Source organism: Bombyx mori, chromosome 24, assembly GCF_030269925.1.
Source record: "Bombyx mori chromosome 24, ASM3026992v2".
Classification (NCBI taxonomy): Eukaryota; Metazoa; Arthropoda; class Insecta; order Lepidoptera; family Bombycidae; genus Bombyx; species Bombyx mori.
In genome coordinates, this window is record NC_085130.1 from 10,569,914 (window position 1) to 10,595,062 (window position 25,149).

A 25,149-nucleotide genomic window follows, 5' to 3' on the forward strand; every position below is an offset into this window, starting at 1 on the left:
TCGTCTGCCTACAAGGGCAATACAAAAAAAAGTAGAGACCACTCCTATTTAGACTGGTTTGTAGAAAACTTTCCAAAGTTATGGATGAAGCTAATTAGTGCTCAATTAAAAATATTATTATTGTTGCACGAGCGTGCGTGGTCTTACTGGTGAGAAACCCGTTCGAATCCCGCCGGCGGGTACTGATTTTTCTAAACGAAAACGTAATTCACAAATGCTTACATTTGACGTCCACGGTGAAGGGATATAACATCGTGTAATAAAAATCAAGTCCTGGCATCATCATCGCACTGGAAGTCACTAATTTGGTGGCAGCCTAAGGGGATATTCCAGCTAGGTGAGCTCACGTGCTCAACATGGGAGGAGGTTTCACTAGTGGTAGAACCTCTTGTGAGTCCGCACTGGTAGGTGCCACCACCCCGCCCATTTCTGCCGTGAAGCAGTAATGCTAAAAAGGGTGGGGCAGGCGTTGTACTGTTAAAAGTGAGACTGTTAAATTGTAAATTGTACTGTTAAATATCTGAAGATGGGTGGCGGCGTTTACCAGTAACCACTTAATACCAGTTGGGCTGTGAGCTCGTCCAATGATTTATGCAGTAAAATAAAAATATAAGTTATGATGCAACTGGACCTCTGACGTTCCTTGTAACCGGAATTTGTTCCAGGAGCTGCGCACGGCGATGCGCGGACGCTCCTCCAGCCGGACCGTGCTGAGGCCGGGGTGCTCGCGATGCTCCCCCAACACGCACGTGCCCCCGGCGCCCTCCAGATACGAGGTAGGCGCTACTCAGCTACGATTGAGAAGCGAGGTCCACTCATACGTCACCCATACTACATCCTTTGTTTTTCCTTCCTGTGCCGATTTATTTTATTTTATTTATTCCATTCAATACAAAGTCAGACAAAAAACATTATCAGCTTATCTTATCTTATACCTTTAAACGAGTAATTCTTGTATATTATTAATATATATATATGTTGGTTCACGTCAGGGATGGCTGAGCGGTAGTTTCCGTCATCACTCGTATTTCGTTGAACTCAGTTTATAAAAAGTCAATAAAACCTTTTGAATAATAATTATCGAAACTCAACACACACAACTTCCACAATGACAGGATAAACCGACAGTTTCATTGCACATACCGACAGACCGACTGACTGACTGACTGCCAGAGACTCACTGACTGAGACTCACTAACTTTTTTTTTTTATGATTGAAAGTTTACTGGTGGCCCGAAGGCCTTTCCAGTTTCACCAGGACAGGTGGGCGAGCAAAGGCTCAGCCAAGAGGGGTGGGATTTGCTAACAACTGCCCGAGCGCCTCCGAAGGAGACCTAACAACTCAAGAGCAATTGTTTCGCGAATGAATCTACTACCGGATCGGAATCGCGACCCGCTGAGAAGATCCGGCGAGAAACTCAGCGGGCTGATGCATGGGTTAGGTTGCACGTCGACCTCTTTGTCGAGTTCGACGAGTACGGTTACCGGGGTCCCTAAGCCTGCCCCTAGTATTAGAGCTGAAGGCATCTAATGCAAAGGTTATTGGATCTGATGGATCCGTAAGGACGTGGCCACGACTCTGTCCACGTACCGCCATTTTATACTGTGGCGTTACGGAGTCTACCCTTCATTTTGTGATATTTATCAAAACAACATTTCCTCATTTAAAATAATAATCAAAACCACCGTCTTAATATTACTAAAAGTCGTTATCCACGACATATATATAATCTGAATCTCGGAAACGGCTCCAACGATTTTCATAAAATTTAGTATACAGCGGATTTCGGGGGCGATAAATCGATATAGCTACGATTTATTTTCAGAAAATGTTGTTTTATTCGTGTTTTCAATAATCAACTCTTCCCGACATCTATTGGCGAATAATAATACTATTTTCCTTAATTGAGCGCAACTAACCGCTTTAAAGACACAACAAGATGGCGTTATCAAAAAAAACCGGTCATCATCTAGTTAAATTTATTGAGTACTATTATTATGCTAAAAATAACATTATTTTGGAAAAAACGTATTCCCCAACTATCAGCAAATACGTCAGCATCCTGGATTTCGGACAGAAATTCGTTTAACAGCGCAATTGTCCCGGCCGTTGGACAGTTCTTAGCTCGACGGGTCCTCAGCCCCGCCAACGCCGCGAATAAGTGATGGTGGCGGCGCGGCGGCGACGCACTCCCGCCCGCGCACACTATTGCGGGACGAACAGTGTCATTTCCCGTAGTGCCAAGGGATTATTGACTCTATTCTGTAATAAAGAACAATAATGTACGAGTAGATGCAACTTTCGCCTGTGGTTTAGGGTATCCATCAGATGATGATAGCCTTGAGAGGCTTCGGTTTGAAGGGTGGGGCAGCCGTTGTGACTATACTGAGACCTTAGAACTATATGTCAAGGTGTGTGGCGCAGTTGCGTTGTAGATGTCTATGGGCTCCAGTAACCACTTAACACCAGGTGGGCTGTGAGCTCGTCCACACATCTAAGCAAAAAATAAATAAATTTCAGCTTCTGCTTTACGTGTAAGTGAGCTCACGGGGCTCAAACCGGGCTGTTGCTAACACTGGCCGCACTTGCGAATTTTTCTCTTCCATTCTCCTCTATCAGCCGTCATCTCAACACTCACTCGTCTCTCTCTCTCTCTCTCTCTCTCTCTCTCTCTCATATCGTCATTCACACACTCCATCCATGTCATCTTCGGTCGACCTCTTTCCCATCGGAGCGGAATTAGATTGCTGGTGTCATTCTAAACCACCACATATTGCTAAGCTAATAGTATTGAGAGCCCATTTCAGCGTAACCCTAACAAATAGGTGAGCTCTGACGACGTTGCTAACGCTCGCCCTAGCAATAGCCGTCCTTCACAGAATCTACCACCGGATCGGAAACGCGACCCGCTGAGAAGATCCGGCGAGAAACTCAGTGGGCTGTGTCTGAGGGTTAATTCGCTCGTCGAGCCCTTCGTCGCAAGCGACGGGTTCGACGAGGATGGTGATCGGTGCTTGAGGTACCTTAAAGCACCGTTGATGGATCGGGAGGATCCGTAATGACATGTTTAGGGCAATACGGCGCTATGGAATAAGACAGCTGATCTTCGAGGTCAATGGCCTTCGAGGCCTATTGTGACGCGATTACAGCAAAATACAAAGGTGGTACCGTCCAGTCCGATCAGGGAGATTCCAAGTGGCTTGAAGAGCGGGATGGTCATCATACTTAGCGGTAGCGAAGCAGATGACGTCCGTGGGGGAATTTGACCACTCGTCATTAGTGTATGCGTAGACTGCTGTGAGACGCCAGCTGTATTTTTTTTATTGCTTAGATGGGCAGACAAGCTCACAGCCCACCTGGTGTTAAGTGGTTACTGGAGCCCATAGACATCTAGAACGTGAATGCGCCACCCACCTTGAGATATAAGTTCTAAGGTCTCAATTATAGTTACAACGGCTGCCCCACCCTTCAAACCGAAACGCATTACTGCTTCACGGCAGAAATAGGCAGGGCGGTGGTACCTACCCGTGCGAACTTACAAGAAGTCCTACCACCAGTAATTACGCAAATTATAATTTTGCTAGTTTGATTTTTATTACATGATGTTATTCACCGTGGAAGTCAATCGTGAACATTTGTTAAGATACGTATTTTCATTATAAAAATTGGTACCCCCCTGCGGGATTCGAACACCGGTGCATCGCTACACACGAATGCACCGGACGTCTTATCCGTTAGGCCACGACGACTTTAAGTATGTATGATGTAAGCTGGATCCTCAACTAGTCGTAGGTAGGAGTAGCTAGCACCGCCTTCCGTCAATGGGTGTAGTGGCTAGCAGTGGCAGAAAAGAACGTTACAGATCAGAGCTGCAGTTTATTAATATTTGTTTGAAACGGCATGACCTAACGTCACCCGACCGTTGGCTTGCGGCTCACCCTGTGTGAAGCGGCTCCAGCGGTAGCAGTAGGCAGGGTGGTGGTGCCAATATAGCATTTGAAAGGCAAACGTGACTAAGCGACAATAACTGCTTTGTACATAAATGATAGGCAATAACCATATTCGATGCGCAAAAAAAATATATATTTCTAGGTCTATTAAAATCATTTCAATCCTACAGCTAGATTCGTTAAAATATATATTTATTCAGGTATTTCAACTTTAAATTAGTCTACTGTAAAGTTCACGCATTGTCGCTTAGTCACGTTTGCCTTTCAAGCGTCGATATGTTGAAGCTTAGTGGTTCACAATCAGGGTCGGATTTAGACTTAATGCCGCTCCTGGGCACCGGAAAAAAGACTGCCCCGATACTGGAATTTTACCTAAACTCATAGTTTATATATTTTATTTTTCAAAATTAAAATAACTAATTTATTGCAGAAACTTTATCATATTATGTTATAAATATTCCAAAAACATAAATAAATATTTGTTTTTTTTTCTAACAATTATAAATTTTGCACAAAGGGTGACTCATTATTATATTACATAAAAAAAACATTAAATTTCTTTAATTCCAGAAAATAGAAAAATCGATTATTATTTTTAATGTTCAAACAAATTAATTGATTAAATTAAATCATTTTGATTACCTATTAATTTTTACCAAAAGTGCCAACATTATAATTCACACAAATAATGGATGAATTGAATTTGTCAAATAATCAATTAAACAGAAAATTATTAATGAATTGAATTAATTAATTAAATTTATCAATCTTGATAAGACTAAAAAAAAATTTTTTTTACTTTCAAAATGTTGCCGCAATCTTTTTTAATTATTACCCCAAAATATTTTTGTGTAAGTTAATATTACCTTCGCTTTCGCTTCGCTTCTTTTTAGCATCTTCCATATTATAGCCCCCTTAATAATTTTGAAAAGAAAACAATAACTATAAATTTAACGGTTCCAAAGAAGTTTCACTTCAATATATACTTTTCACTCACAAAAGTTTCATTTTTACCCCCCAAAATTTCATTTTACCCCATTTGGGGTAATTTACCCCGGTTCCCCGACCGCTGCCCTAGTGTAAATCCACCACTGTTCACAACGAGTTGTCCTGTTTAGATCCAAGACGGAGGCAGTAGCTCGGTCGAGTTGAAGGAGCTTCGGTGGTCGTAGCACAAGTCGCGGCGGGGAGCCTCCTCGGCCCCCGCCACCCCCGCGCCCCGCCCGCCCCCACGCTGTACCCCCGCGCACCGTGAGTACCCTCTGACGTCATCACATTTGTTATTTTTTATTACTTAGATTGGTGGACGAGCTCACATCCCACCTGGTGTTAAGTGGTTAAGTGGTGGCGCGGGAATCGAACCCACGACCCTCGGCGTGACAGTCAGTGGCTCTAACTACTGCACCTTCGAGTCAGTTAATTCATAGTTTTTTTTTTTCAATAATTCCAAAAACGAAGTATCAAGTTTCGGAACATAAATATTATCGCTGTCCCTTTCAGATCCGACGGGCAGCTTGAGAAGGACAATGTCCTACGTACTCAAAGAGCCGAGAGAAACGAAAAAGCACGTTCAAATTGTTATATAGCCGTCTCTGTCTAAATAATTCGACTAGTCCTCTATTTAGCGTTAGATCCAGGAGCACGAGGTCCGGTAGCGAAAAGAAAAATCAACCAAAAATGACAGACGTCAAATTTGACAGCCGTCATTTAAAAAAGGGGCCTCGAGGCCTTCTTGGAAGTTTTTGGCAGGAACGTGAAAAGCGACGTTGTGTGTATTATTTTATTTTGTCTATTTAGTGTTTCTACAGGTTTAAATGTGTATAAAAGTAAGAGTGGTTTATTAACTGTTTAGTATCTGTGAAATTGTACAAATGTGGGAAAATGAAACAAAGACGTCAAAACGAAGACGTTAAAAAAGTCCAATGAAAAAGTCTCGATAGATAACCACCATTTTACTGAGATTATATTTCGTCTCTTATCATCTTATTACACTTAATTTCATGCAATATTTCATATTAATCAACTTGATTTCATTTCTCTTCGTATTATTTTTCATTAAAAATAGTACAGAAAATATGAAAGTAAGAAAATATGGAAGTACCTAGTAAGAGACGTTTTTCGCAAAATCTACCACCGGATCGGAAACGCGATCCACTGAGAAGATCCTGCGAGAAATTCAGTGGGCTGTGTCTGTGGGTTAATTTTCTCACCGAGCCCTTCGTCGCAAGCGACGGGCTTGACGAGAACGCTGAACGATGCTTGTGGTAACTAAAAGCACCGTTAGTGGATCGGGAGGATCCGAAATGACGTGCTTAGGGTGGCGTCGACTGTTTACTGTTTACCATTCGGTCCGCAGGATAAGGAATTAATATTGGGCAACGGCTTCCTCACCCCTATAAGGTTTCGCGGGAGGATTATGCGGTCTTAGAACACCAGGCTCGGAGGTCCATCCTCTCTTTTTGCTATCCATCACCCGCCTGGTGTTGCTACTGGAGCCCACGGACATAAACAACGTAAATTACGCCAGCCAGAAACAAGATTTCTAAGTGTCTGTTCTATAGTTACCCCACCCTTCAAACTGGTAAGGGTTACTGCTTGGCAGAAATAGGCAGGATAGTGGTTCCTACCCGTGCGGACTTGCGGCGTGCGCTCGGCTAGTTAAGAAAACATCGAAATATCTTCGATCATAGGTTGCTGATCAATCCTAAATGGATGCTTTGCAAATAAATGCTGTATTGGGCATGCCATAAGATACATTTTCCCCTTTTCGGATTCCAGAATTGTACTCTTTACATTCCATGCTAGTTCATATTGCACTTTACTCTCAGACCTTACACATTGACCTTTGTTCACCTCTGACATCGTATTGGCATTAGTACACTAATGATCATGTTAATAATAAAAGCTCTGTCCATATATGTATATTCTAGTTGGTTTTTTAAAAGCTATACTGCCGTTTCATTCATCTCACTGAAAATACTTAAATAAAAAAAAAAAACTGCCATTTCGTAAAATTGTTTACTCTGCATTATTTGAAAAGAAAAATGGCCGACTTAAGCCTTTGACTGCCGTGTAGGTCACCGGTGCCCTACGCGGCGCACTGAAGTAATTATGTTGATTTACCCTTTGTTAAACGATATGACAGTGTCATCACCACAGTCGCAGCTAATTAAATAGATAATTAATAATACATTATTAAGGATAACTTAGAAACAACCGGTCGGATCTTTACAAAATTAACATAAAGGGACCACACTAGATGCAATGGCTTCCAAATAACAAGAATCAAGGTTTATCACGAAATCAGTTTAATTAAAAAAAAATACAATTACGAATTTATTCCTTGCTTTATTATTTAAGTTTGAAGTAGTTTCTGAGCTATCGTTAATAATACATATTATATTTTAATTAACTTCGGCTACATTGATGGAGCTCCCGTTCTATTTTATAAAAGTCGGTAAACTTTATTTTTCTTAAAATTTCGTATTAAACAATTATTTGTATTAATCGCTATGTTCGTAAACTTTGTAGGCAAAAAGAAATTAAAAAAAAATCGGCGTTCCAAATTTTGTACAAAATGGCGCCTAAAATAATTTTGTTTGGCAAATTGTACTAATGCAACTACATTACATTGTCAACTGTCTGTTTATTAATAATATTATAGTTTATATACAGTCTAGTCACGCGCGTATATTTTATTAATAATAATATTAAAAATAATTAAGATTTTTTACGAACAAATAATAAGTGTAATAGTGATATTTAGATTGTACGTATTAAGTAAGATGTTGTTTTGACTTCGATTTTCTAGAGAGTGCCAAAAGTGAATTTTAAGGTTATGTGTATGTACATTTTGACAAAATAATTTTTAAATTAACAAGTTCGGTCGCTTATTGTGAGATTTGCCGGCAGCAATATCTTTAGTTTGTTTTGATTATATAAAAATGTTTTCATTTCCCACAATTTGCGATCGAACTAAGACTGAATAAATTGAGTTTTTATCAACGAGAAAAATCAAGTTGTTTAAATAGTACGAATTATAATATGTAATTTGGCATGGAACCATGTCCAGGTAACTTGGTTTGATATTTTTGTTCTATAATTTTGTGTCGACAAAGAGCGTAAGGGCGAATTTACATTACGAAATTAGTGGCATGAAATTAATTTCGTGACATTAGTTTTACCAATAGTTTCACGTGTAATTTAATATTTTCGTAATGCATGCATTAATTTCATACATGCAAATAAGTTTCGTGACCTGCGCGGTTTTTTGGTGAAATTAGTGTCATGCAACTAATTTCATAGTGTAAACGCGACGTGAAACTAATGTCGCGAAAGGGCCTGCGCTGAGCGGAGTATTGTTATGTCGGACGCGCTTCAAGCCTTGAAAATGGCAAACTAACGATGGAGTACAGAAAAAAAAGTTAGATCTTATTAATAAATATCAGCAATAAGGGTGTCTCTGGGACCCGAAACACATACAGTAAAAAAATAAAATTATCTTCACTCATTCGAAAACAATTTTTATAACTAACTTCATTGCACCTAAGTGCCTTCTTGTTAACCATCCTCGAATCTACCAACGTCTTTTTTTTTTCTTGATAGTCTTTTTTAAGTTTATATATAAGCATTTCTTTAGATACATTGAATATAGCAAAATATAGCTTTGATGCCGATGGTTTTTTTTTTTTTTTTCCTACCTATGCTGATAGCCTTGAGAGGCTATTTCAGCTTCACCCTAACGTTAGTAGGTGAGCTCGCGGGGCTCAACCGGAGAGTTGCTAACACTGACCCTAGCAAGAGCAGTGCTTCGCTGAATCTACCACCGGATCGGAAACGCGACCCACTGAGAAGATCCGGCGAGAAACTCAGTGGGCTGTGTCTATGGGTTAGTTCGCTCGTCGAGCCCTTCGTCGCAAGCGACGGGTTCGACGAGGACGGTGACCGGTGCTTGTGGTGCCTAAAAGCACCGTTAATGGATCAGGAGGATCCGTAATGACGTGCTTTGGGCGACGTCGACGGTTTACCATTCGGTCTACTGGGTCGGGTATGTAATTTGACCGATGGTGCCATGGTTACTGCGATACTGTGGATTTCGCGACACTAATTTTTTTACGAAATTACTTTCGCATATATCGACGCTACTTTCGTGAAACTGAGTTCAACATGCATAACACTAATTTCGTAATGTAAATTCCGCACATTATGGCTAAGTATTTGGTTTACGCGACATTTTTCAACTTTACAGGATAAAATTTGAGAAAAGTATCATGACAAAAAACTTCTTCGGCTATTTGAATGGGGAAACTTAATTGAAGTTCAAATAAAAACATCGAATTGTTGATGCTAATGTATCTATACTTAGTCTGGCCATAAATACTGTTACAAAGGAAAACAAAAAAAAAACTATGGCAAATAACATTTGTTACACTGTAAAGTGTGCTAGTTTAATACATAAATATTAAACAATTTAAATTATAAAAAGCTTATTCGAAGTGGTCTCCATTGGCTGTAATACAGTCCTTTAAACGTTGAGGCCAGTTATCAATAGAAGTACGCACTCTTTCCACGGGAAAATTTTTCACTGCCAATCGTACGAATTGTTTTAGGGACTCCAAATTATCATGGCGTTAAGAGCAAGCCGTACTCTCTAAAACTGACCATAAATCATAATCCAGCGGATTAAGATCGGGTCTTTAGCTCTGATGAAGTCCGAAACGTTCGTTTCCAACCAAGACTGCGTAGACCGAGCTTTGTGACCTGGCGCCGAGTCTTGCTGTGAGGACCATTCTTGATTATTGAACATGGTGTTGTTAAGGGGCTTCACTACCTTCTCAAGAATGGTATCTTGATACACTTGTGCCGATGTTTTGATGGTACCTTTTTCACAAAAGTATGGCTCAGTCACTCCTTCATAGCTAATACCCCACCAAACCATCACTGAAGTCGGGTAGTGCCCACGTTGCACTCTGTCGACTAATTGGGAAGCTTCCTTAGAGCTTTGAACATAAATACGGTCATTTTGTTTGTTAAAATGTTGCTCAATTGTAAAAATTTTCACATCCGTAAACAAAATTTTTCTATGACCTCCCTTTGCGTACCGCTTCAGTAGTTGTCTCGATTTTACCACCCTATTCTTTTTTTAATTATCAGTTAAAAAATTACCAGTACATCTTTTATAGGCTGCAAGTCCTAAGCCATCTTTTAAAATACGCAACATGGTTCTAGGTGCTATCTTCATCTCCCGAGATAAAATCTTTTGCTTTCGGACAGGATTTCCTCGAATTCTTTCCCTTACTGCTTTGACCACCTTTTTCGTACGAACACTACGTGGACGACCAGATCTTTTTCTGTCACAAACAGAGGAGGTCTCATTGCACCTATTAATAGCCCGGTACACAAACATTTTACTAATACCAAGCGTATGGAGAGTTTTCAAAATTGCATTTGGCTCCATACCTACTTTGTGTAATGCAATCACAGCGATTCGGTTCTCTTGTATCACCCTACTCCATTTTAATATCGCAAAATATTGTACAATGTATTGGCGCCAAAATGAGGAAACTCAATGAGCAATCATATAAAAATGACAGATTCCAAATTCAAATGTAATATTTTGTTTATTTTTAATTGTAACAGTATTTATGACCAGACTAAGTATATAAATGAATTATTGTTCGATAGTCTCGCTAAAACTCGAGAACGTTTGGCTAATTTTGGTCTTGAATTATTTGTCGAAGTCCAGAGAAGGTTTAAAAGTAAATAAATATGAAAATGCTCGGAATTAAATAAAAATAACAATTTTGTTTTTCCTTTTATGTGTCCCCCGTCGGACGGATTCCTTTAGTTTGTTTTAAGTTTATTTTATACAAAAGTTCAGGTCTTTTATTTATCGATTGAGGCACTACGAAGTCTGTCGGGTCAGCTAGTACTAAATAAAACGTAACTTTATTTGAATATACAATTTCGAAAAGGGCACATCTCTGAAAATGTAAAATGTTCAGGAAATGAAAAAAACTGGTTATTTTCTAAAGCAGTGTAAAATTTAAACTATTAATTTTTGAGATATATTTTAGTGTTAATTAGCAATTGAAAATTACTGGAAATATTATAAAATGGGTGTAGGTAAGCCTCAAAACTACATGTGTATGAAAAAACGTATTTGACAAAAAATATGCGAAATGTGCCCCTTTCGAAATTGCATATTCAATTACAAAGATAAATGTCGCGTGTTAAGCTAAATGTCGCTAAACCAAATAACCTTTCGCCCCTCAATGTCTCATCATTCAAAGTCGATTGCAACGGCTCCCAAACTTTCGACTCTTGATTTTTTTTTTTTTTTTTTTGTCTTTTGTTCAATAATGTTGATAATATGTAAAATTGTATTTTATTAAAAACTTATATTGACTGTTGTTTCATTCGAATCGTTACGCGTTGTTATGTTTGATTGATTGTTGTTAAACCTCCGAATTTGGAAGGAGAACTTCTCGGAGGATGTGCAATTTATTGGTGGTGGGACCTCTTGTGAGTCCACGCGGGTAGGTGCCACCACCCTGCCTATTTCTGCTGTGAAGCAGTAATGCGTTTCGGTTTGAAGGGCGGGGCAGCCGTTGTAACTATACCGAGATGGGTGGCGCATTTACCTTGTAGATGTCTATGGGCTCGTCCACCCATATAAGCAATAAAATAAACATTTAACTTTTAAATCGGTATCCGGCATTTAAAACTGCATTGAAGTTACACTGTTATGAAGGTACACCGTAATTTGTGCATATAGTATCGGTAACCTTCCTATATAACACGGTATTTTACAACACGATTCCACTATTACACGAAAATATAAAATCCTCAAAATCCACTTATATAACACGGTACTTCTACAACGCGATAACGAGATTTTTGTTTTAAATTATTTAGAACATTACATTATTCACTATGAACAGGCAATATATGGGAATAACTGAAATTTTACTGCCTATTTTTTATTTTTAATGAGAAAAAAAAACATACAAGTCAAGATGTTTCGTTCAGAAAAATTACTCTCACTTTTGTACTAGCTTCTAGTCCTATAAACCACGGTTTTGCACAACACGTGCCTTTGCAGGAACGTATCTACCGCGTTATAGGTGGGTTACCTTTGTGCTTAGTGCGAGTTTTTTAACGTTCGTTCTCGATAGCGTAATATTTAATATTGTATGCAGTTGGAACAGCGCCCCTAGCGGCAAACGTAGGTAAACATTCCAACTCAATACAAATTTGAGTTAACTTTTACGCTATCGAGAACGTTAAAAAATTCGCATTAAGCACACTGTATAATGTTTCTAAGACCATCGCAGTATTTTGTCTCTGTCTATCTAGCCTGTCATCGAAAGAGACATCTGCGTTCGTCTCCGATAGTACACCAATTTGTCGGGATATTTTCTTTTATGTGTGTTTGTATAAAAAGTATTATTTATAAATTTTTTCTTAATAAAAATGAGCGAATTTTGAGAAGCGTTGATTCATTGAACTAGTATAGAGTACATCAACTAAGGTTGGTCCAGCCGAAAATCGACCATAATCATTCAAACCTCAAGAATTAAATTCATTTATGATTTTCATAACAGTACAGCTAGAATCAAAAGGAGAAATACGTAGGTACTGAACTATGTCTGCCTATTTTAATGAAGATAAATAGTAAACGAACGCACGGCCGATCTAGTGTTAAGTGGTCACCGAAGCCCGTGGACAACAACAACGTGAATGCCGATACTCTCTTTGAGATATTATACTTAAGTATCGGTTTGATAGTATTAAAGGCTACCGCACCGGCTCGCAAGACCACTAAGACTTGCCACCAGCTGTGTTATTTCGATATTACAAATTTAATGGACGCTTCAGTACTATCTTTCCCTCCTGGCCATGGTGTCCAGGGCTCTGAAACTGCGATACTTTAAGATTTTAAAAAAATGTATGGAAAGTAGCGACATCTTGTAGCGGATGCCCCTAAACTTACATGTTTGTAAAGTTAAGACGTTTAATTATTGTGTAACTAAACACAGAAAATAAAATAATAAATCTTACAAGCCTTTATTTGTTCTAGACAAATTGATTAAATTTTATAAATTTAAGTGGTTTCTGAATATTTACAAAAAAAAATTAAAATCAAATATAGGATAAGAGGTAATATGTTACTGCCATCTACAGGAGCAATGAGAAAGTAATCGAAGCGAAGCCATCTAGTGGCGGACGCCCGTAAATATTTTTGCTGACTGCTTGAGTTGCTTATGTATAACTAGTATACGATTACGTGTATTATTGGTGTATCTGCATGTGAAGATAAAAGACTTTTTGGCGGGAATGCGAGGAGTGAAGATGTATGATTTTTTTTTAATTTTGTCTATACAGTGTTCCTTCAGGTTTAAATGTGTAGTAACGGTGGTTTATTAACCGTTTAATATCTGTGAAAGTGCACAAATGTGGGAAAATTAAACAAAGCCGCTGGACGTAATTTCTCGGTATCTTCCAAAAAGTCCACTAAAAAAATCTCAGTAAATGACCACCATTATACTGAGATTATATTTCATCCCATATCATATCATATCTCATTTCATTTAATTTCATCCCATTTAATCTCAAATTCATCACCTTCATTTCATTTCATTTCACTGCATTTTAGATTTTTCATAAAAATAAGAATATAAATTAAAATAAGACCTGACTTAAAGGTCTTAGGTACCAGGTCAAGTACTACGAGATGGCGCTGTAACGTGGCGTCTAGACCTCGTTAAAATACCATTTAAAAGTCAACAGATGGCGCTGTTATAAAAATTTTATTTAATACTATCGTGAAATCAATTTAACTAAGCCATCGACAGATGTCACTGAACATTTCTTCTGAATCGCGCTATCACTTTTCTCCCAGTACGGTTAAATGTCCCCGTAATAGTTTAGCTGTTCGTAGAATGTAGTCTAGACATAAGTTTTCAATATTATATCCCTCATATTTAATCTCTAGCATGTAAGTTAGTATTAGCGTCTTTTCTACAAAAAATATTGCTAAAAAGAAAACGATTTAAGTGTTTTTGGAAGCCCCCAACCCTTAATCGGGCCTTGGGGCTTAATTAGAATGGGATCGGAGGTTTTACAATGACCTCTTGTGAGTCCACACGAGTAGCCTATTTCTACCGTGAACCAGTAATGTGTTTCGGTTTGAGGGCCGGGGCAGCCGTTGTACTGTACTGAGAGACCTTAGAACTTATATCTCAATGTGGGTGGCCACATTTACGTTGTAGATGTCTATAGGCTTTAGTAACCATTTAACATCAGGTGGGCTGTGAGCTCGTCCACCAACTTATGCAATAAATAAATTCAAAGTTTATTGCGTCACCACCTGAATTTCTCGCCGGATCTTCTCAGTAGCTCACGTTTCCGATCCGGTGGTAGATTCTGCGAAGCGTTGCTCTTGCTAGGGCTAGTATTAGCAACGTCGTCAGGTTTGAGCCTCGTGAGCTCACCTACTAATTCGGTGAATCTAGAATAACTCCTCAAGGTTATTAAAAGAGGTAGGGAAAAAAATCACTTTGAGTACTATATGAATACTTACATACTTTTTTTTCCTACCTATGCTGATAGCCTTGAGAGGCTATTTCAGCTTTACCCTAGCGTGTAGGTGAGCTCTCGGGGTTCAAACCGAATCTACCACCGGCTCGGAAACGCGACCCACTGAGAAGATCCGGTCAGAAACTCAGTGGGCTGTTGTCTATTGGAAAATACATATCTTAAATTACTTTAATTAATATCTGTTCCTGTAGAACATCTGGTAACTCGATGTATCAATGCCGTATGCCAATTCAACCATCACATTACAATCAAATGATATCGCCATCTTGGTGGTTGAAAGAATTATTTACTATCCGTTGCTGTAAATGATTATTGCTGACGAAAGTTATTTGATAACCCGAATGCAGACACCATACAACGAAGGCAACACTGAGAAATGAGCAAAAACAGGTAGAGAATTTACTTTCGTAATTTCTTGGCCGTTTTTAGGATTTGTATACGACTGAATGGAATAAACATGTTCTGCATTTAGGTGCTTTTTTTCCCTACCTGTGCTGATAGCCTTAACTAGTAGGTGAATTCGGGAGCTCAAATCTGACGATATATATTTAGTGTGGCCATAAATACTGTTACAATTAAAAATAAACAAAATATTACATTTGAATTTGGAATCTGTAATTTTTATATGATTGCTCATTGAGTTTTCTCATTTTGGCGCCAATACATTGTACAATATTTTGCGATATTAAAATGGAGTGGAGTGATAAAGAGAACCGAATCGCTGTGATTGCAATACACAAAGTAGGTATGGAGCCAAATGCAATTTTTAAAACTCTCCATGCGCTTGGTATTAGTAAAATGTTTGTGTACCGGGCTGTTTGACAGAAAAAGATCTGGCCGTCCACGTACTTAGTGTTCATACGAAAAAGGTGGTCAAAGCAGTAAGGGAAAGAATTCGAGGAAATCCTGTCCGAAAGCAAAAGATTTTATCTCGGGAGATGAAGATAGCACCTAGAACCATGTTTTGTATTTTAAAAGATGGCTTAGGACTTGCAGCCTATAAAAGATGTACTGGTCATTTTTTAACTGATAATTTAAAAAAGAATAGGGTGGTAAAATCGAGACAACTACTGAAGCGGCACGCAAAGGGAGGTCATAGAAATTTTTTATTTACGGATGAGAAAATTCTTACAATTGAGCAACATTTTAACAAACAAAATGACCGTATTTATGCTCAAAGCTCTAAAGAAACTTCCCAATTAGTCGACAGAGTGCAACGTGGCCACTATCTGACTTCAGTGATGGTTTGGTGGGGTATTAGCTATGAAGGAGTGAGTGAGCCATACTTTTGTGAAAAAGGTATCAAAACATCAGCACAAGTGTATCAAGATACCATTCTTGAGAAGGTAGTGAAGCCCCTTAACAACACCATGTTCAATAATCAAGAATGGTCCTTCCAGTAAGACTCGGCGCCAGGTCATAAAGCTCGGTCTACGCAGTCTTGGTTGGAAACGAACGCTTCGGACTTCATCAGAGCTGAAGACTGGTCGTCGTCTAGTCCCGACTTAATCCGCTGGATTATGATTTATGGTCAGTTTTAGAGAGTACGGCTTGCTCTAAACGCCATAATAATTTGGAGTCCCTAAAACAATCCGTACGATTGGCAGTGAAAAATTTTCCCGTGGAAAGAATGCGTACTTCTATTGATCAACCTCAGGCCTCAACGTTTAAAGGACTGTATTGCAGCCACTTCGAATAAGCTTTTTATACTTTAAATTGTTTTATATTTATGTATTAAACTAACACACTGTAAAAGTAATAAATGTTATCTGCCATAGATTTTTTTTGTTTTCCTTTGTAACAGTATTTATGGCCAGACTATGTATATAAAAATGAATTGCTTTTCGTTAATCTCGCTAAACCCGAGAACGGCTGGACCGATTTGGCTAATTTTGGTCTTAAATTATTTGTGGAAGTCCAGAGAAGGTTTAAAAGGTAGATAAATATGAAAATGCTCGGAATTGAATAAAAATAACAATTTTGTTTTTCCTTTGATGTGCCTCGCGTCCGACGGATTCCTTTTGTTTGTTTTAAGTTTATTTTATACAAAAGTTTAGGTCTTTTATTTCTCGATTGAGGCACTACGAAGTCTGCCGGGTCAGCTAGTATTAGATAAAATCAAATGACGTAAAGGGCAATTTTAAAAAAAATTTAATACTTGTAAAGAATAACGTATTTATTTGGATAAGGATGAATATCATCTTTCTAGAAACACCTTCACAGATAATGCTTTATAATAATAATAATAATAATAATAAAGCCTTTATTTCCCGAAAATTTTACATTTTAAGCTAATAATTTTAAGTAGACTAAAAAAAAACTAAAAACAATATAACAAATTAAAACAAAATATAAAAATAAAATCTACACTTAAACTACAAAATGTCTCTTATCTCGGTGTGCCTTTCGGCAAAGGCCTCCTCCAACTCTTTCCACTGCTTTCTGTCTGCTGCTATTCTAACCCAAAGGGGTCCACAGGTAATTTTAAGTTCGTCCTCCCATCTTCTTGGTTTGCGACCTCGGCTCCTCGCTCCATCCCTTGGGTACCATACTGTCACCTGTTTGCTCCATTTTTCCTTTTTGCAGCGGAGCATATGCCCTGCCCATCTCCATTTCAATTGATCAATACGTGACAGGATGTCTGTTAGTTTCGTTTTGCGCTTGATGTCTACACTTCTAACTTTGTCCTTTAGTTTCAAGCCTAGCATGCTCCTTTCCATACCCCTCTGACATCTTGCTAGTTTGTCCCTATGATGTTTCGTCAAAGCCCAGGTTTCACAACCATATGTGATGCAGGGTAGGATACAGGTATCAAATTTCTTCTTCTTGATCTTAATGCCCAATTCCTGGCTTTTCATAATTTCTTTCAAGGCCCAATATTGTTTCCATCCGGTTGCAATTCTTTTGTCTATTTCTTTAGACATTTGGTCGTTGTGTGATATTATCTGTCCAAGATATACATATTCCTCTACATATTCGAGTTTCTGTCCATTTATGGTTATATTTATGGGTATTGAATTTGTCATCATTTTAGTTTTGCTCGAGTTAATTTCTAGACCCACTTCTCTACTTTTTTCTGCTAGGGTTTGTGCCATGAATTCCAATAGTAGCGGATCCTCTTCTAATAGAACTAGGTCGTCTGCAAATCTTAGATGGTTCAATCTCGATCCGTTAATATTTAGCCCCAGATGTTCCCATTCCAATTTTCTGAACATTTGTTCTAGCACTGCTGTAAACAGCTTTGGTGACAGTGGGTCACCTTGCCGGACGCCCCTTTCGATTGGAAAAACCTCTCCCATAGATTCCAATCTAATACTGGCTTTACTTTGGCTGTAGATCTTCTTGATGATGTCTATATAAATGTTTTGAATCCCCTGCTCTATCAAGCTTTGCCATACAAATTCATGTTTGAGGCTATCGAAAGCCTTGGAGTAATCTATAAAAGCTAGGTAAATAGTTTTGTTGTATTCATTGTATTTCTGTATAACCTGCTTAATTGTATGTATATGATCAATTGTACTAAAACCTTTCCTAAACCCTGCTTGTTCCACAGGTTGATTTTCATCGAGCCTCATTGATATTCTGTCTAAAATTACTTTAGCGAAGACTTTGTATACATTTGAGATGAGACATATGGTAATTTCCTATGTCATCTTTTGAACCTTTCTTATATAGGAGTATTATGTGTGATTCTGCCCACTGGCCTGGGATACTGCCCGTATATAGAATCTCATTAAAGACCTTTGTTAGTATTGGGCTTATTTCTTTGATTGTCCCTTTCATAAATTCGTTTATAACTTTATCTGGACCGGGAGCTTTTTCCATCTTTTGACTTTTTATAGCTTTTTCAACTTCGGATATTAATATTTCTGGTACGACTTCAGTATTTTATTTTATAGACTTTTCTATATACTCTCTATTGGGAACTTGTATGTTTTGCTGATTTGAATATAGTGAACGATAATATTTTGTTGCTATGTTTTGGATTGTACTACGGGAAGTAATAGTCTGATCTTTGTCTCTTAACTTTGGTATCCATTCTTTTCCCTTTTCTCTGAGTTCTTTGAGTGCTTTTCTAGTGCCTCCCGTTCTATTTATGTGATTCTCTAGGGTTTTTGTTCTTCTATTTTTCCTGTCTTTTCTCATATTTTCTCGAATCTGTTTGCTAAGGTTGGATATTTCTTTTTGATTTTCTTTCTTATCCCTTTTTGATAACAGATTCCTTCGGTCTTCAATTAGTTTTAAAGTTTTTTCACTTAGATAGAATTCTTTACCCTTCTTTTTTTCTATTATTGCTTGTTCTTTGAGTTTATTTTCCACTAATTTGTATTTCTCATTTAAGTCTATACCTGAAGTAATAACTTCCATCAGGTCTTCCGTAGTGTCGTTTGGCTCCCTGTTTTTACTATTTATTTGCAAGTACTTTGTTTGAATTGCTTTCGGCCTGGAATTTTTTATATCACTTTCACTGAGACAGCTGCGCACCATACGATGGTTAGTATTGAAGTTTAGGTTTTGTACTATTCCTGTGTCACTAAATAGCCTAACTTTGTTGGTTATTATGTAGTCAATTTCATTTTTAACATTTCCATCTGGAGATATCCAAGTCCATTTGTTTTTAGGGTTTTTTTGGAACATTGAATTGAGAAGTGTTAAATTTTTCTCAAGCAGAAATTCTACCAGTTTTTCTCCATTTTTGCTCCTTTTACCCTTTCCGTATTTCCCTATTATATGTTCTTCTCCGGCTTTTCGAACGCCCACTTGAGCATTGAAGTCTCCCATGATTACTATATTGTTATGGGAATATTTTTCCGTCTAAGGGGCTATTTTAGCTACACCCGGATGATAAGATGAGCTCACGGGTTCAACCTGAGAGAATTTGCTAACACTAGCCCTAGCAAGAGCACTGCTTCGCAGAATCTACTACCGGATCGGAATCGCGACCTACTGAGAAGATCCGACGAGAAACTCAGTGGGCAATTACCTTGTGTGTATATTGTGAGTCCGTACGGGTAGGTACCACCGCCCCGCTTATTTCTGCCATGAAGCAGTAATGCGTTTCGGTTTGAAGTGTGGGGCAGCTGTTGTAACTATACTTGAGACCTTAGAACTTATATCTCAAGGTGTGTGGCGCATTTACGTTGTAGATGTCTATGGGCTCCAGTAATCCCTTAACATCAGGTAAGCTGTGAGCTCGTCCACACATCTAAGCAATAAAAAATATATATATATCGTGTGAGATTAAAAACGCTTGTCTATCTACTTTTTTTTAGGGTCAGATAACTTCCATCGCCGGTCCGCTTGGCTCTACCCTCGATCAAGTCATCCGAAGCGCTCCTCAGATCATACGCCAGCCCCAATTTCGCGCACAGCTCTATAAATACAGTGGTAGGGTTGGTCCTGAACGAGCTCAATTCATCGCACTTATAGTCCCAAGGGAAGACGTGGTGGTAGTTGTGAAAGCCCTCGCCCAGGCTCAGCACAGACACCGAAAGGTTCTGTGAAGGGGCAATGTTCTTGTCGTAAGGCTTGTATCCCCACATATGGGCCACGCTGTTCACCAGAAAAATGGCGTTAAGGTTCATGACGTATCTGCACATGTTGACGTTCCACGCGACGCTGCAGGTCTCCCCCCAGAAGTACATAGGAATGATCGTCGGCAATAAAAACGACATTAGCGGAAGGAACCAATAGTAATGCCTGAAACAAAATGTGATTTACAGTGGTTTCATATCGTTTACTAGTCCTCTAGATAGTTGATGGTGACATAGGTGACATACATCCTGAAGGCATTAGCAGACCGTTATGACTGTCCGTACTTGAACCATTGTACCGCGGTTCACTTGCGGACTAAATAATAATAATAATAATAACAATATTACACTAACACTAAAATATAGAAAAATTACATACTTAATAGATATTGCAATACCTAATTCTGAAAATATAAGGAAAAAATACACTGAGAAAATACAAAAATATATACCACTAGCAGATGAAATACGACAAATTTAATGTGGCATCAACACACCGTTAAAATTATACCCATAATAATTTCATCAACCGGACTCATTCCAAAATCATTACACACATCGCTCTCAGAACTTGACCTTAATAAAAATATTCATACATCGCTTTACAAAAATCTGTAATAATCGACACCTGTACCATAGTGCGACGATTCCTTACATCCACTACTCAAACCCCTACAACACTACACAATGAACCAACTAACTTGACGTAAGCCCGTGCTAGGTTCACACTTACCAGCATTAGCTGAGAAAAAAAATATATCCACAACCCATAATAATAATAATAATGGTTGTTTCGAAGTAAGTATCAGTTGAATGGAATATTTGAAATGTATTCAACTGATAATTATTTTTAATAAATGTATCTTTTTTATTTGATCGGTTTTGTTAATTTTAAAAGTATGTTTCAATGATACTATGTACACATATGGACTTGTTGTTGTCTGAAATAAAATAAATCATTCATTCATAGCTATTGACATTACCAACATAAAAATAATAGCACGGAAAACCCTCTAAAAGTATCATGTAAAATTATAATTAGCCAGCTTTGCTATTTGGCACATGATACGCCTTCATCACCGAAATCATTCATGAACAAAATATACTATCCATTTATTTTAATATGACGAATAATCTTTTTATTAATACGCTTTTATTAGCTTCAGACGTATTTAAAATATGTTTGTAACGGAATCTTTGAACATGATTTTGACCCCCTTCAAAACGTAGGATTTACTCGCAAGGACAATGCCCAAAAGTGGGCCAACTTCATGACAAAACTATTTGTACTTGAAAAACTATGCCTTATTTTTTCATGTTGTTTAGTTTATGTATCAACATTTCTTTCACCCTGGCGTTGTTTTACAAAAAAATTAATTACTTATTTGATAACATCCCAAAACTGTGTGCCATAGTTTTTAAATTGGTCAATAGGCAAAGGGCAAATTAGCCCATACAGCCTTATAGTAAACCTATATGCTGACAAACGAAAGAGATGTCTGTGACTTGAACAACAAATTAAAAAAATAGCTAATGGTTATAATTCACAGACTTTTTAGTTTATTGTTGTTCAATTCAATATTTATGTATTGTAATAATAATTATTACTTAAAACCATGAATTATTTAATATTTTTAGATATTAATGATTCCATTAGTAAAAATCTCAATGGCCTATCATTACTCTATTCTTATTATATATGATCAGAGAGTTTTGGCAGCAACCCGAGTGAAGCGTCACTTGAAGTTTTATTTTAATGTTTTTTTAATAGTTTATTGTGATGTATAATATACAAATTGGGTGTTGTTTTGTGTATTAAACGTCAATAATCGTTGTTCACGATTCAATAAATTCAATTCAATCAATCCAATGCCTCAATAGGCATTGGAATAAAACTGTGGCTAACATAGCAGTGACTGTTTTTTTTTTTTCAAGACAAAAGGTCTGCGGAAATTCACGCTCACTCAATGTGCTATTTATCGAGTTGACGTCAAAACTCCCAAAAAGAAATAAAAAGAGATACATCGGCTTTTTATTGACATAAAAAATATATAACTACGACAGATTAGGCTGTATAGGCTACGCTCTTTGCCTGCTTGTTGGCGAATTTAAAAACAACAACAACAATATCGTTGCCGGCTTCCAGATTTCATTTCATTTTATTATTATTATGAGGATATAATAATAATAAAATGTACGTAAGGGCTTATTTCTAGCAACATTAACCACAATTAACTTATTTAATACTGTAAATAATGATGAGAGCAATTATTGATTTCGAAGAAAACAATTAACAACTTAATTTTAGCTGCAGAAAAAAACAGATTTCTCTTAAACCTGGGTGAGAATATCAAAATCGTTTTCTGAATATGAAACGATATTTCTTTGTCTATCAAATCAAGTTAAAACCATCATCACACGACAATTTTTAGGGGCCCAAACGCCCATAGAAAATGGGCATTGTCCTTTGGTATATTTAATAAGGACCGATGACAATACAATATAAAAAAAAAAATTGAATAAAAAAATTCTTGAAAAAATTAAAATTCAACTAAAAAATGAAAAATAAATAATAGTTAATAAAAACTAACAAAATACGCTTTTATAGAAAATCCCACTAAAAAGTAGAAAATAAATTTTAATAAATTTGAATTAAAAATAGTGTAAGAACAAAAATGATTTTATTGTAAAAAAGCGTGGGATGCTTTTCAGGATATTATCAAAATAATCATTCTACTCATATCTGTTCATAAAATATTTATAACTACTGATACCATGCACGCCACGCTTTTTTTAATAATATAACCATTTTTGCTTACACTATTTTTATTATTTATTTGATGGGCAAACAAGTGATTGTACCAATCTTAATTAATTCATAACTTCACATACGTGTCCTGGAATTTGAGGTAGGGATTTCCGTAAATATCGGACAAATCCAGCAGCTTCCCCCTTTTTTCTATTTCAGGGTGCTTCCTCACCATCAGCCATCCCATGTGGGAGTAAAAGAGCCCACGGGTCGCGTTGTGCGGATCAGCGTCGGAATCGCTGTATTTATGGTGTAGTCTATGGACCATGACCCAATACGCCACCGAATGTTGGTTGGACACCGACTGACACAGCATCAGGAATAGCTGCAGTGGTTTTGTTGCTTTATACGACTTGTGGGACCAGAGTCGGTGACTTCCTGCCGTCACTCCAATACCACTAATGCAGTAAGTAATGAATGCTGTAAAAGGACATGAGAAGTTTCTGATCAGCAAGTACACGGTCTACGTGCTAACGGGCTGTCGACAACGTAAATGCCTCCACTCCCCTTGAGATCTAAGCCTCAGTTTTATAGTGCAACGGTTATCCCAAGCGAAACACATTACTGCTTCACGGCAGAAATAGGTAGGAGGATCACATGACGCCCTGTCGCCAGTTAACGGCCACATTCTTCGATAGACCAAGCCATCAAGAAATACTGAAGGCGTCTATTGGATCTTTTAATCGCTTCTGGAAGATCATGAATCTAGCCGCATGTCCATACAGTGCCACTACCGATCCAGTTATCAGGAAATGCACACGTAACTCAGATACCTTGGACTCTAACAACTATTGATTTGCTAGCATCACTTGGAAAATAAATCTTTAGTGGCGTTGACCATTTCTACTGCTTTATCAAATAAAGGAGCACCCTACCCCCAACATAGCTCAGTCTGGTGGTGTCTGACCACAGACGCATTACTAAACGCAACATCAAAATTTTTAAGACCAAAACTGATACCTGAAATTACTGTGGCCCATTTAGCTGCGATCAGTCCAAGGTATAGGCCGTATATTCCGGCCATGTGGTAGTAAAGAAGCACTATTATATTCCTATACACCACTTTGAACTCCCTGGGCTCTGCTTGAGGGGCGATCAGCTTCTCCAATCGTGTCTCCTCTTCAGAGAAAACGTCATCGCGGTCTTCATTCGAGGGCGCCTGGAATCGTGACATCGCTTACAATCCACCGGATATTAAGTATTTATTAGAGACCCTAAGTGGACAATGTGAATGCTTATGAATGTATATATATGTATATGTCACGGCTGCCCCACCCTTCTAATTACAAATTATTGATGTTGGCAGCTACTGGCGCAAGTTGGTGGTTCCTGTTCTATCATTGAGCATCCTTGAACACCACTCAAATATGTGCCTTTGAAGAAGTGCCCTACAGATATTCCCGATGCGAATAAATCAGGACTTATGAAAGCATTTGTAGTCGTCGAGGCCTAAAAGATAAGACGTCCGGTGCATTCGTGTGTAGCGATGCACCGGTGTTCGAATCCCGCAGGCGGGTACCGATTTTTCCAATGAAATAGTACAGTTGTCGGTCCTTGACGCGCGTGCGAATTGTCAAGTTAATCTGACGTCTTGGAGTTGATGGAAATGATGTTGAATGATTCCATTACACACAAACGACCAAGCTAATAAAAGCGTGTCAATAAGGCGAATGCCCTTCAAACTATATCCACGCATCGAACTCACCATTGCACAACACGAAACAAGTGGTTTTAAAATTTTGTAATCACTTCTAAATTTATTATAAAACTCGATATTTACGTGTTATTGAATCGCTTGCTATTGGCTGAATGAATGCAATAAAAAAAATTCAATATTTAAATTCCACTTTTGTTTGTTGGAAGCATATTGTTGGAAGCACTAGCGGCGCCCGCGGCTGCACTTGTTTTCCACCAGATATTAAATGTGATGTCGCGACGTGACTGATCACAATACTCGCTCCGCCAACACTAGAAGTCAGTACAAAGCTCAGCCAAGGTCTTGTCCGTTCTGTGTTGGATTCTTTAGTCGCCTTACGCCATCCCTGGCCACAATGATTCTCTTTGGCACTATGGGCCAGACTGTCATCGGACTTGCGCAGTGGTGCGAAACTAGACCGACTTTCTGCAGCTTTAGCGAGCGACCAAAAAGAAAGAAAGAAGAAAGGAGGGATATCTCTTAAGTCGCTCTAGCCCATTCTCGCCAACTCTAGAAATTTGTTCCAACTTCGTCTTGGCTATAGCCCTTTTGTAGGA

General features: G+C 38.1%; 3 protein-coding genes across 6 annotated transcripts in view; 1 reads left to right on the forward strand and 2 right to left on the reverse strand.

Annotated features, from left to right (window-relative positions):
* Positions 1-12,444, forward strand: part of LOC101735379 (glutamate receptor ionotropic, kainate 2) — a 39,276-nt gene extending 26,832 nt beyond the window's left edge. The window contains exons 19-22 of one of the 2 annotated variants that reach the window (XM_062675760.1): positions 666-776; positions 5,070-5,202; positions 5,452-11,581; positions 11,689-12,444. In XM_062675760.1, coding sequence (XP_062531744.1) covers positions 666-776; positions 5,070-5,123 — 165 coding nt within the window. In that variant the 3' untranslated portion in view covers positions 5,124-5,202; positions 5,452-11,581; positions 11,689-12,444. Of the gene's footprint in view, positions 1-665; positions 777-5,069; positions 5,203-5,451 lie in introns of both variants that reach the window. The other variant, XM_038020024.2, reaches the window with a different exon arrangement.
* A 4,484-nt stretch (positions 12,445-16,928) lies between these two features.
* Positions 16,929-19,335, reverse strand: LOC119630463 (uncharacterized). Its single transcript, XM_038019973.1, has 2 exons — positions 18,549-19,335; positions 16,929-18,160 (listed from the first exon to the last, which is right to left on the reverse strand). Exons 1-2 carry the CDS (start codon positions 19,333-19,335, stop codon positions 16,929-16,931), a joined length of 2,019 nt encoding a protein of 672 aa, XP_037875901.1.
* On the reverse strand, positions 18,782-25,149 carry LOC101738534 (acyl-CoA Delta(11) desaturase-like). 3 transcript variants are annotated; one of them, XM_038019616.2, is made up of 4 exons: positions 24,602-25,149; positions 23,857-24,055; positions 22,980-23,316; positions 18,782-20,253 (listed from the first exon to the last, which is right to left on the reverse strand). In XM_038019616.2, the coding sequence occupies exons 1-4, from the start codon at positions 24,602-24,604 to the stop codon at positions 19,809-19,811; spliced, it is 984 nt and encodes a 327-aa protein (XP_037875544.1). In that variant the 5' UTR covers positions 24,605-25,149; the 3' UTR covers positions 18,782-19,808.

What these genes read in the sequence shown, in the direction of transcription:
- LOC101738534 (XM_062675515.1), bottom strand. Translation starts at nt 24,070, where the DNA reads ATGTCACGATTCCAGGCGCCCTCGAATGAAGACCGCGATGACGTTTTC. An exon ending in ATGGGCCACAGTAATTTCAG is followed by an intron (nt 23,317 to 23,856) that starts GTATCAGTTTTG and finishes GTCCTTTTACAG; the next exon opens with CATTCATTACTTACTGCATT. An exon ending in TACCTCAAATTCCAGGACAC is followed by an intron (nt 20,254 to 22,979) that starts GTATGTGAAGTT and finishes ATTTTGTTTCAG; the next exon opens with GCATTACTATTGGTTCCTTC.
- LOC119630463 (XM_038019973.1), bottom strand. Translation starts at nt 19,335, where the DNA reads ATGGGAGACTTCAATGCTCAAGTGGGCGTTCGAAAAGCCGGAGAAGAA. An exon ending in AGATCAGACTATTACTTCCC is followed by an intron (nt 18,161 to 18,548) that starts GTAGTACAATCC and finishes ATGTATACAAAG; the next exon opens with TCTTCGCTAAAGTAATTTTA.